Source organism: Fusarium fujikuroi, chromosome FFUJ_chr06, assembly GCF_900079805.1.
Source record: "Fusarium fujikuroi IMI 58289 draft genome, chromosome FFUJ_chr06".
Taxonomy (NCBI): Eukaryota; Fungi; Ascomycota; class Sordariomycetes; order Hypocreales; family Nectriaceae; genus Fusarium; species Fusarium fujikuroi.
This window is the reverse complement of record NC_036627.1, coordinates 3075300-3088174: the sequence shown is the minus strand read 5'-3', so window position 1 is coordinate 3088174 and position 12875 is coordinate 3075300. Positions and strand designations below refer to the sequence as shown.

Genomic DNA, 12875 nt, shown 5'->3' with positions numbered 1-12875 from the left:
AGCGTCTGGTGTAGGTCAAGTTCAGGAAATGTGTCGATTTCATCTGATTGGGCGCTAGCATCATGGAGAGCTCCAGCCTGGCAACCTCCACTGCCACACTTAGGATTAGGAGCCTAGGGAGCTCAAGGTCAGCCCCTGTTTCCTTCTAAGTTAGAAGAACCATGCACGTGATTGTTTCGATATCGAATCCAGCAGAGAAGGCAGAGGCGCCTGAGTTTATTCAGAAGAGATTTTTATCATTAGGTACCTACCTAGTAAAACTAAGAATATTCTCTGTTGACCTGATCCATATTGTCATGCTCTCCATGATCGTAACATGGCTGCTCCTAGGGTTGGATTTTCTTCCTCCAAGGACGGCCTAGGCCCAAACGGCGTGTCCGGGTCGAGTCCCTGTCCTTTCTTTTTGATGTGCAGCGGTTTTATCTTATCTTTAACTAGACGTGCCCATTAGTCTCCCACTCCGTGCTCTAGAGTAGCCACATCTACCAACGAATATTCGCCTCCACGTTGGCTTGCACCTTAATTCTCCCACCAGCATCATCATTCCTCTTTTCCAACGTTCAAGGGAGATACTCGCGAAATGTTAGATTCCTTCGAAATATTAACCACCTCGGGCGTGGTCGTTTGGTCACGCACTTATACTCCCATAAATCCTTCCATCATCAACAACTTCATCGCAGACACTTTTATCGAGGAGAAGAGCGGCGCTATTGCCCTCAGCGACTCAAGGTCCGCGGCTATCAACACTCCCTACAAGAGCGATCAACATACTCTCAAATGGACTCTGGTTAAGGAATTGGGCGTTATCTTCGTCGTGAGTCCCGAGCCTTACTTGTCATGATGGCTTCTCCCCCGATCCTCGGCGCTGACGTCTCCACTCTCTCTTAGGCCGTCTACAGATCCCTCCTCCACCTCTCATGGGTCGACAAGCTCGTTGACAATATCAAGACTATCTTCGTCAACCTCTACGGTGAACAATTGACCAAGCCGCATACTACCCTCGTTGAATGCCACGCCTTCGATGAATACTTCGACGTACAACTCGAGGAGCTTGACCAGACTAGTACTAAGGTCCCCTCCACTACCATCACGGCTGGCGCAGTCCCGCTAGAAGAAGAAATCATCTCAGGAAACACTGGCGACAATCCTCCCGTTGCGCCAGGTCTAACATACCGAGGGCGCCACCTCAATGGGCCCCAGGATGCCCTTTCAGCCGACGAGTCAACCCCCGCCTTGACGCCGAACGGATCACGACCCGGAACACCGAATAACCATCTCCTTGTCGCAAAGGGTGGCCCTATCGCAAAGATTTCTCGCCGAGCGCGCAAAGCAAAGAACCAGACTTCAGCTCCGGTGTCTTCTGGCGACGAAGCGCCGCGAAAGAAGAAGGCAGTCGCCAAGAAGGGCCGCAAATGGGACGCCGATGGCTTCGCCGACGAGGAAGACGATGTCCAGCTTGACTACTCCGCAAAGACGCATGCGACCAGTGACTCGGAGGTTGAGGCAATGGGGCGATCATCAGCTGTGGATGAAATTGACTCCAACACATGGGGCTCAACATCAAAGGGCAAGTTCGTGCTCAAGGATCTTGGTGACGAGGTGCATGAGATCTTAGCTTCAGAAGCAGAGAAAGCAGCGGGAGCAAAGACACAGACCAGATCTGGCCTCTTGGGGTCGGGCGTCAGCGCTATTAGCGGTCTATTCCGCAACGTTGTTGGAGGCAAGACATTGACTAAAGAAGATCTCGACAAGGCTATGAAGGGTATGGAGGAGCACTTGCTTCAGAAGAACGTGGCACGAGAGGCTGCTGTCCGTCTATGCGAAGGTGTTGAGAAGGAACTGCTTGGTGTCAAAACTGGCAGTTTCGAGAGTACGTTGACAGACAATTATCATATCCTGTTGGCCCTATTCTGACCAGTTTTCGCAGGTATTAATGCCAGAATTCAAGCCGCCATGGAGGCCTCGCTCACAAAGATGCTTACCCCGACATCATCCCTCGACCTTCTTCGCGAAATCGACGCTATCACGGCTCCCCCAGTGACATCTCTCCGCAAGGCTCGTCCCTATGTTATGTCAATTGTGGGCGTCAATGGTGTAGGAAAGTCCACCAACCTCTCCAAAATTTGCTTCTTCCTCCTCCAGAATAAGTACAAGGTTCTGATCGCCGCTGGTGACACTTTCCGCTCCGGCGCTGTTGAGCAACTTGCTGTTCATGTCCGCAACCTCAAGGAGTTGACGGCTCGTGAAGGTGGTCGCGTTGAACTCTACCAGAAAGGATATGGTAAGGATGCTGCTACGGTTGCAAAGGATGCCGTGACCCATGCTGCGCACGAGGGCTACGACGTCGTTCTCATTGACACAGCTGGCAGAAGACATAACGATCAACGTCTTATGTCTTCTCTTGAGAAATTTGCCAAGTTTGCTCAACCTGACAAGATCCTCATGGTTGGCGAGGTATGTCATCCGTTCTTCGAAACCCAGGCTGCATTAACTAATTTCAATCTCAGGCTCTTGTAGGTACCGACTCAGTCGCTCAAGCACGCAATTTCAACGCTGCTTTTGGTGCTGTTCGCACACTTGATGGCTTCATCATCTCCAAGTGTGACACTGTTGGCGACATGGTCGGCACTCTTGTTAGTCTTGTTCACGCGACAAACGTCCCTGTACTTTTTGTTGGAGTTGGTCAGCACTATTCAGACCTGCGGAATTTCTCGGTAAAATGGGCGGTAGAGAAGCTTCTCAGTAACCACTGAAAAGGAAAACAACAGTAGTCTTGGACATCGTGGGGGTTGTTTGTTGATTCTAATAGCTATATGTCACATAATGTTAACAAGAGAAGGATTCCCACTACACAGCTATCTGGTGACTGTAGCCTGGTTCAAAATAAGTGTGCCGCCATCTTCACAGCAGCAGTGCGTCACTCCAATGGATTTGTCGCATCTGTTTAACAATTCATTTGAGAGTAGATTATGATTATGTACAACGAGCAATCGTCTTTGATGCTGTACCGCGCCAAATTGACGTCCATCACACCGCTATGCAAACGACAGTGAGTAGAATAACTAAAATAACAAAACTTGTTGGTCCACTATCATTTTTCAGCCGTTTTTTTTTTTTTTTAAATTCCTTTTTCTTGTTTAGGTTTGGCCGCCTTCTTCATCAACCAGTCCTCCTCCCCCCAAACACAAGCCTCATCATGAAGTTGAACAATGCGAGACAAACGAAAGACTCCATGAAAACAAAGAACAAATAATCCCAATCTGTGTGGCATAAACATCAATCCAAAAGGGGTATCTCTCTAGGTTCGCAGTCTTGGTGAAACTAGTGTAATAATGTGAACAGCATATATGTATGCATCGGCCGTAGTTGATGATTTTGACAAAGGAAAAAATTAATATAAATAATCATGACAGAGTGTCGCCTGCTGAAGCCGATACGTCTTCGAATCCGTTCAGTCTTCAAAGAAATCGTTATCGTCAAAGTCTCCAGGTTGAGCATCCGAATCGTAGCCACTAGTTCGCATCATTGTGGGAGTCATGGGCTCATCTTCCGACTCCCTAAGCGGTGGCGTCACAACAGTGGGCTCTGCTCGATGTGAGGTGTTTGAAGCTCCCCGTGCTCGTGCAGAACCATAGCTTTGTGATGGAAATCGGCGCCCGGTGCTGGCAAAAGCGGTAGGCTGAGGCTTATTGTCTTCTGGAGGCGTTTGACGAAGGCTAGAAGCGGGAGGTGTCATGAGGCCACCCAGCGAGTTATTCTGGGAGGTCGAGTTGCTACGCGATGGCGTCGCGTTTCGACGAGGAGCTGGCGAACTGAGGACGCCAGACAGGCTACTGAGCGATGGTTGACTGCGGTTCCCCTTTCGCCAGTTGCCCCAAGCAGCCGCAAGAGGGCCAATAGTTTGTGCCACACGCGGCGTAGCGTTCTGGATTGTCTGAGCGATGTTTGGTAGGTTGATCGCAGAACCACCGTTCATGGCTCTCTCTCGTTCCTGTTCCTCCATTTGGAGGTTGGCCTTGAGTCTAATCGCCGCATCCTTCACTGCGTCACGGTCGAAACGATCACTTTGCAGGGCGGCAATAATGTCTTGCAGGTTCTCATGTCTGACCGCGAGAAGCTCGCGTAACCAAGTAATTTCATCATCGCGTTTGGTAATCTTTGTGGAGGCCTCAGGGTCCATCTTGGATAAGGAGTGTTCAAGCTCCTCAATGCGTTGCTCGCGGGCCTGAAGTTGCTCCTGGAGAACCATGATAGATTCACGAAGAGCCTGGGGAGAGATTCTCTCAGGAGGTTCGAGATCTCGTGATGCTTGTCTAGGCTGGGCGACAGCGATGTTGACATCAGCACCAGCGGATTTGGCAGCTTGAGCCGCAGCAGCAGCAGCCTGCTTGGCAATCTCCAGCTTATCTTCAAGGTGTAAGATGCGATCCTGAAGATGCTCGGTCTTGGACGTAGACAGGCTAAGTCGCTCCAGAAGGTGTTGTTCGGCTTTGTGAGCATCTTCCTGAGCGTTGTGGACCCGGCGCTCGTACCGTGTCTGGAGATCCTCAATTTCATTCTGATGCTTTCGCATAAGCTCTTCAATTTCAACTGTCTTGCTGTTCTCAGCCTCTTCAAGAAGCATCTCATTCTGGGCCTTGGCTGTATCCACTTCGAGTCTGACGTTATCAAGCTCAGCGCGAAGCTTAGAATTATGCTCCTCGAGCTCCTCACGGATGTAGTTGACTTGGTTATTAGCGGCGTCGATCTCGGTTTGCAACGCCATGCGGGTCCGCTTGACTTCACTCATACCAGACTCGCGAGCTTCTTCAAACTCGCGCTGGTAACGCATAGCCTTCTGCTCGAGTTTGTGGTTCTCTGTCTTCAGTTCGCCAATAATGCCTTCAAGACGAGAACACTCATTAGTTGCACGCATACCAGCTCGCTCGTTCGACTGCAGGCGCTCCATCTCAATCTCCAAGCGCTCTCGGGTCTTAGCCTCAGCCTGAAGACGAGCATCCAAGACCTCCTGTCTAGCAAGCATAGCTTGATCCTTCTTGATACGGCGGGCGTTATCTTCTGCAATCTCTCGAGCCGCCCTTCCCATGTCTTCTTGAAGCGAAACAAACTTGCCACGCCACATTTCCCGAACACGTTCATTCTCCTCAAGTTGTGTCGTAAGAGTAGTCAAAGATTTCTGCATATGCTGGTTGTCTTCGAGAGCACGGATTAACTCGGCACCCTTCTGTCGAGCAGACTCGTCATATCGCTCTGCCTCTGCACGCCAGTGGTGGTTGTCTTGTCGAACATCCTTGAGCTCAACTTCCATGCCCTTGCACTTGGCAACAGCCTCGTGCTGAGCCTGGGTGGCGTTGTTCTGAGCAGCCTCCAAGAGGGCAATGCGCATAGCAGTCTTGCTATTTGCCTGCTCGAGTGAACGCAGCTTATGATCTCTTTGCTCGACCAGCTCGCGCAGACGGACCACCTCTTCGCCAGCTATCTCACGCTGAACACGGGCTTCAGTAAGTTTATCCTCAGCAGCACGGCGAGCAACAACTGAATCCTCGCTGAGTTCTTCAGCTCCCCTAAGCCTCTCCTCCAAGTCGGCTACGCGCTGATCGAAAACGCTGCGGTTGATAATCTCGACCTCAATACGGGTCTCGGCAGTTTGAAGCTTGCGCATGAGTTCAGACGCCAAGTCCTCGGCCGCCCGACGTTCAGAGACCTCATTCTCAACCTTGGTCTGCTCAAAGTAAAGACGCTGCTCAAGATCGGTAATTTTATCCTGAAGCTCAGTGAGTTTAGCGTTCTCTACCTCCTCGGACTTGGGGGCAGCAGGTATGCGTGCCTCGATGACTTCTTGGATCATCTTCTTTAGACCATTATCACGGTTTGCGTTGTTCGTGACCTCCTGCTTAAGTCCTTCGAGGGCCTCAAGGATAGCAGTGGCTGGTGCTTCGGAACTGGCTGGTGCAGAAAGGGGGGCAGGGGATGCCTCAAGCTTGCTGCGTTGCTGAGCTTGAAGACCCTCCATGACAGCAATCCGAATCTGGTCCAGACGTCTGTCCCGTCGAGGACTCATCGAGCGACGAACAACAGGTTCTTCATCCTCGTCATCGGCATCGCTCTGCTGGAGCTCAGCAGAGACGCTACGCATGTCGCGTCGGGAAGAAGGTGTACGTCGAGCTCGGGTCGCCAAGACTTGCTGGATGGAGAAGAGTGTCTTCTCCAGAGGCTCCAGGCGTGAGGCTAAAAGATTTCCAACAACTTCATTGACACGTCCATCGAAGAACTGTGCTCGGCTCTCCAGTTTGTCATGCTCGTCTTCGGTAAAGGCGGCTTCCCAGTCACTAGCGGGCAGGCTCTCGCCGTCAACAGCATCAGCACCACCGGCAGTGATCAGTGTTCCAGGAGGATCTAGGAATGGGTCCTCTAGCTCGGTGCTTGGTACCGGCTGAGCAGAAGCGTCGGAGAGCGGGTGGTACTCCCGAGGCGTCAAGCTGGCTTCATCGCGGTTATACTGATCGGCAGCAGGTTCCAGTTTGTAGGGAGAGGACGTAGCCATAGACGCAAGAGTGCGAACTGGGCTAGATTGCTGCCACTGTGAGTTTTCGACAGTCTTGTTGACACCCATCGTAGGATCATCAAAGAATTGATCCATAACGGCGTCGATCTCCTCAAATGTAGGCTCATTGTTGCCACGACCAGCAGGATGCGTTACAGTAGCAGACAGCTCAGGCTTGGGCTCTTCCTCCACTGATTCGACGACATCGTCTTCAATGGGTGGAGGAGGAAGAGGCTTCTCGCCGGGAGTCGGGCTGCCAGCAAATCGGGATGCAGCGAGACCCTTAGCAGGCTTAGGAGGATCAGCAAACCGTGAAGCACCAAGCCCCTTAGAAACAGTTCTCGGTGGAGGCTGGCTGGTGTTGAGACGAGAAGTATTAAGCCCAGGAGGAGCACGGGCTGGCATAGGGCTGGCCACGGGAGAGGCGTCCGATTCTTCTTCATTTTCAGTCTGAGTGGTTTCTCCATAAGAATTCGCCCCAGGCTGAAAAGGTTCGGCAGCGGCAGAGAGAGTCTTCTTGTGCTCGTGCTTGAAGCTATCTTCACCAAATGGTCGAGCATCGTTAAAGTTCTGAATATCCTGGTTGGAATCAAACTCAAATGGCTTCCAGTTATTATTCTCGTTTGCGGATGTAACTGAAGGCGCCGCAGACGGAGCGGCTGTAGTGGCCTTGGTGTCGATCTGATCCGAGGTGACAATAGAAGACATTGACGTGTCAGCAGGGAGAACATGGTCATCTTGTGTGGCTTCCTGTGTTTCTTCCGCTGATCCATCGGTCTGGGCAGGTTGTTCAGCAAATAATGGCACATCATCACCGCCAGGCGCAGAGCTACGTGCTCGCTTGACTCTGTTCTCATCAGCCAAAGGCCGACCGTCAACATCAAACTGCACCTCGGCTTCATCAGACTTGGCAGATGATTGACTGGACGGTCTCCTGATGGGGATAGCCTTCGACTTCTTGTTCGATTGCATGTCACTTGAAGAAAGGTCAATGCTTCCAAAGATACTGCCATGACCCTGACTGGTTGGGCTTGTAAAGGCATTAGAGTGAGGGGTGAATGTAGGCGCAGCGACGTTGAATTTAGGGCCTGATGTTGAAAAGCTAAAGGAGCTGTCGCCTGGGGAGAAAGCCGGCGCATTGACGTTAATTTTGGCAGGTGTAACATGTGCAGGCTGTTTTGCAGGAGGTGACGTAAACATATTCGTATCAGAAATGTGAGTGTTCGCCTGGAACACTGAGGGCTGGAATCCAGATGCCTCAAAACTGGCGCCCTGAAATTTGCCAGGTTCAAAGGTGCTCGCCATAGGCTGGAAGTTGTTGACAGTTGGTTGGAAGCTACTAGCACCAGGTCTGAAAGCATTCGCGCCAGGTTGAAAGCTAGTCACGCCGGGCTGGAAACTTCCTGTGCCAGGCTGGAATGTACTAGCTGCCGGCTCAAAGCTACTGGCACCAGGTTGGAAGGTATTGCTCTTGCTGCCAAAGTCAAACTGGCCAGGAGTGAAGGAACTCGTGGGGTTGAACTTGAACTCAGGTGCTTGCACATTAAGCTTTGACAGCGATGGTTTGCTGGCATGGCTGGAGCGTCGATCCATCTTATTGCCGCTATCAACTGACCCAGCATCGTTCCATGGATTGCTAGCTGTTGAAAAGTTCTTCTGGTGACCAAATCCAGGGAAATCAAATTCTTGGACAGGTGTGCCCAGGTTGCTGGGATTGGTCTCGATCTCATAGGCATCATCAGGTTTGTGGGACTCTGGGATTTCATTCAGGCTACTGAACTTAGTGAGATTGCTCTCATCAGCAGTGACGCTGTTCTCGTTGTGATCACGGAAGTAACCCTGCGATAGCGAGTGGCCACGGCTGTGAGGTCGAGGATGATGCAGGACCAGGGGTTTAGACTGTTCACTGGCGAATCGCTCCTGGACAGTGAATTGACCAGATGCTTGAGGACCATGAGCCGGGATAAACGGATCTGGGAGGGTAGCAGGTTGCTCGTTTTGAGGTTGGGGGTTGTAATCCTCGTGCTCCAGTTCGTTGCGAAGCTGCTCTTCCAAGTGGTACTCCGCATCATCAATCTCGGCCTGGAGGGTATCCGTGTTCTGTTGTTGAGGGGGTTCAGGCGTCCTTGAGGGGCTCTTGCTAGCAGGCTCCTCCTCGTCTTCGCGGACCTCTTGCAGGCGAGGTGAATTCCGAGCAGGTTGCAAATATGAGAATTGCTGATGAGGCAGCATGGGATATTGTAGAGACTGGTGACGCTGGTGCAGGTTCATGGCAGCAGGGCTCTCTGCTCCGAAGGGGGACTGAGGAGACATCATGCCCATGAGAGAAGGCGAATCATGGCGGTTAAGCCCTGGCCAACCCGATGGCGATTGTTGTTGGAAGCCAAAGGGTGAGCTGTTGGCAGGGAACGAAATGGATTGCCGCGGGTTAAATTTACCGGGCATGCCAGCGAAAGAAAGTGGTGAGGCACCATGAGAAAGACCTGGACTGTGCGTCGAAGGCCGTACGAAATGGCCTGGTTGGAAGCCCGGCATACCATGGTTACTTGAGGCCGACGAAGTGGGTAGAGGGGGAGAAAATGGAAGAGGGGGATACTGGCCGGAGGGTTGACGGCTGAGGTCTGTTGTCGCAGGAGAGACAGAAGGTTGCTCGGGCTCATCATCACCAAAAGATACACCAAGAGCGCGCAACTTGGCTTCCTGAAGCTCATTCATATAATCTTTCCAAGCATTCAAATCGGGAAGGGTAACCTTGAAGCTACGCTCTTCCCTCTCTTTGACCACCTCATCAAAATCTGGCCAGGAATCTCGGGTTTGAGAATCCGCTGTGCCTTCAACCTGATAGCCCTCGACTTCCAAGTCAAAGCCTGAGATGTCATATCCAAGCTCTTCCCACGATGAAAACATCCTCTCTATCTCATCTTGACGTAAGGGCATGGGCGCATGGCCAGGTTGGCCTCGCTCAGTGTCTCGCGGTATGAGAACCATGATGTTCTTGCCTCTCCATGGAACCTTCTTCTTTAGTCGAGGCGTTGGTGCTGGTTCTTTAGGAAGAGGTTTTTGGGTGCCCTTCATCGGTGTTGCAGGCAGCGCTGGCTCCCCATTGGCGGTAGAACTGGGGACACGCTTCTTTGGACTTTCTGCGACAGGTACATCCGGGGTGGAGGCGGCCTGAGACCTGTCGCTCGCCGCATCGTGCGTTACTGGCGCGGCTTCGGAGGTCGCCATACTGCTGTTCTGTCCCGTTTTGGGACTGAGAGAATCTCCTGGTCGGAGAGTCTCGATGCTAGATCTGGCCCGTGGATGGTGCCCAGATCCTTCTCGAGATAGATCCCTTGTTCTCTGGATGGGTCGGGGAGTGCGCGCTTCGCCCTCTTCTAACCAGCCAGGTTCAGAGCCGCTCACCGAAGAGTGCTCGCTCCCACTTCCGTCACTGAACCAGTGTCGACTCTCTTCGTTTGGGTCGTCAGTGGTGTGCGTACGTATCCAATCCTCAGTAAGACCACGAGTCTGCCGTCGAGCACGATTCGCGAGGACGGCGGCGGCAGCACTCAGCGAAGAGCCTGGCGGGTCGGACTGTGAACGTAGCAGATCAGGAATTGGGCGTAAGAAAGGGGTCTCAATATCCAGGTGGTGAATTGGTGAGTCGTCCGAGGCTTCACTTCCGGAGCTCTGACGACGAAGGTTGCGATCTGACTGGGGATAGGGAGAGCCCCAGCTGGCAGTACCAAATTGGGTTTCGTCGGGAGGTGGTGTCCTCAAAAATTGTAAAGCTCTTTCCGGAAGTCGAGGAGCTTGAAGCGGAGGAAGAACTGGCGAGGACTCGACCTCCTCTTCGCCGTCAACAGTTGACGTATTCGAAAGTGTAGGAGAAGCCGGTGAGGCAGGGCGGGATCGAGAGTATGAGGCTCCGTGACCGTCCTGTGCGGATGCACCAGGAGGAGCAGTCGACAACGTTGTAGAAGACGTCTTTACAGCGGCCTGTTTGTTTGGTGGCGGACCCGGTCAGCAACTGTGAGTTATGCAGTGGCGTCTGGAGATGAATGTGTGTTCTGCCAGCTCATACATGTCCAAGACCGAAATAAGGAAAATGTGTTTCGGTTTACTCACCCAGGGAGATCAGTGCAGACTAAGAGTATGTCTGCAGCTGAGTCTCAAATAGAGCCAGTCCTTTCTCTCAAGGTCGGTCGCGCAGTTGAAAAGCCGATCTCGAAGGCCTGAGGGAGGGGACACAGGTTTGCGAAACCGTAATCGTGGCCGATAATTCCTAACGGTCGAGATATACTTGAATACTACGCGACGCGTTGTCCAACTTTAATAAGGGGGCGGACGGAATGACGGTTTGCCTCGACAGCTATTTAGGTGGGAAATTTCCGGGGTGTGGAAACTGGCTTCCAGGGGTGTCGCGCGAAATACTGTAATAGAAAAAAAAGTGTCTATCAAGAACCTAAGAAAAGAGCTTCATGAGAAAAAAAGAGTGGCCAGAAGACAGCAAAGATGAGAAAAGGATGATACCGGCCGGACACATCGGGGTTTTGGGAATGTTGTCAGTTGCGAAGTTGGGCGGCCAGCATTAACGGGAAGAAGGAGGAAGTTGCGTGAGAGAGGAACAGGAGAGCAAATTGAAGATGTCTCTCATTCGAGGGGCGCGATATGAGATTAGATGAGCCCTCGAGAGCTTTGTTTGACAATGAGTGGACGAGGCAGCTCAAGACTTCATGCTAACTTGGACTAGGTAGAGTCAAGAGAGGGTCGAGTACCATCTGTCTGTACCTGCACATGCAGCTGCCTCTGGTGTCAGTGGGTTTTTTCTCGCACCTGCGCTGGCCGGCGGCCACTTCCAAGTTTGGGCGTGTGTGCTGGCCCAGCTTTTCCTTTTTGGTGACGCTGTTGAGCACAAGGATTGACAGCAAATCATCCAATTCAGACACTGAACAGTTGGCCACTTGGGAGAGTCGCTGTAGCCTCGTCCAAAGGAAACATCTTCAAAGGGGAGCTATTCTGTAATGAGACCGGCTCCAGTCGGTACCCGCACTGGCCACGACGTAATTTCGCCAAGGGCCCCTGGCATCTTGGGAGAATTTCGAACCAAAGAACTCGACAGACGATACGGAGTAGGTTGGTAGGGAATACCTTTTGTCTGCGTTGCGAATTGCGCTTTGATGGTGTATCACTCATCATTTTCACATGTACCTTAGTAACTAGCAGTTTCAACACAACCCGTCTTCAGAATTCTAGAGCACAACAACTGGTTCAGCCGGTGGCTGAGTCGTTGTCACTAACAAGGCTTCTCTTTTCATTTGCTCATGATTTACGACCTCCAAACTACGGAGCAGAGTAGCAGGTATTGCATTACTGGCCGCCAGTGCCTGTATCAGTACGCGACAGCACTGTTGAGCCCGGGTTCCAACACTCTTCTATTTGTTCTTCCATGGTTCAAGGGTGAACATGCCTGCACAGTCCCATCCATCTTGGGATAAGTCAATGGACAAGTGGATTCGCATTGAATCAGTCCAGGTCAATCATTTCCCCGGAGTTCAGGTGTGGTTCAGTTTGACAACTCATCATAACCCTCCCAGCCAGCTTTGCCTCATATGTAATCATCATCGTGATATCGCCCAACGGAATGAGATGTCTAACAATCATGCCTATCTATCTCCAAAACTTTCCTTTCTCGTACTCAGATCTCAGGAATCGAATGTTCTTTTTTTTTTTATGCCCCTTTCTTTTTTCTTACCTCTCCACTAGGACCCTTGAAAACGTCGGGGCCGCACCCGCCCGTACCTTGAGCTAGCTTGGGCCTCCACCGTCGTTAACTTTTGGAATGGATGTCAGTTCAGGAACATGGGTTATCGGCTCTTCCGCTTCGGGCCTACGAGGGCTTCTAGGCAGGTATGCTAGGCTCAAAGTAAGGGTGCACCCCAAATTACCAGTGCCTTTACCCTATATCTAGCACAATATGTAGTTTGGCATCAATACGTACTAGGTATTTGCGGTTCATCATATTGAAAGTACCTCTGAGCCCTTTCAATATGAATGGCGAAAAATGTGTCATATATTCGGACGGAGTTCGACTACCGAAAAGAAGAGATGTCTTCATTGCTGCTAATGTGAAGCATGATGCCTTGCACCATCATCATTTAGGTACTCGAGGCAATCCACCTAAAGTCCACGACGTCAGATGGAGCAATATGGAAGAGCAAAGCTCTCACTACGGTGATTATCCTCAGACAAAGCCTCCACGACACAGGAGAAAACCATCACAGTTAACCCAGATATAGATATTAAGGGTCCTGTCAAATCAACAATAACTGACCTCATCGCATTGGAT

The 12875-nt window shown here is 51.5% G+C and overlaps 2 protein-coding genes; one reads left to right on the top strand and one right to left on the bottom strand.

Moving 5' to 3' along the window:
* Window positions 1-580: 580 nt before the first annotated feature.
* Window positions 581-2753, top strand: FFUJ_06269 (related to signal recognition particle receptor alpha subunit (SRP receptor alpha-subunit); the record flags this gene model as incomplete). XM_023579576.1 has 4 exons in its annotated part: window positions 581-814; window positions 889-1870; window positions 1928-2454; window positions 2508-2753. The coding sequence occupies 4 exons, from the start codon at window positions 581-583 to the stop codon at window positions 2751-2753; spliced, it is 1989 nt and encodes a 662-aa protein (XP_023432388.1).
* Window positions 2754-3451: 698 nt separating this feature from the next.
* Window positions 3452-11725, bottom strand: FFUJ_06268 (related to myosin heavy chain; the record flags this gene model as incomplete). XM_023579575.1 has 3 exons in its annotated part: window positions 3452-10525; window positions 11363-11431; window positions 11678-11725. The coding sequence occupies 3 exons, from the start codon at window positions 11723-11725 to the stop codon at window positions 3452-3454; spliced, it is 7191 nt and encodes a 2396-aa protein (XP_023432387.1).
* Between the last annotated feature and the right edge of the window lie 1150 nt (window positions 11726-12875).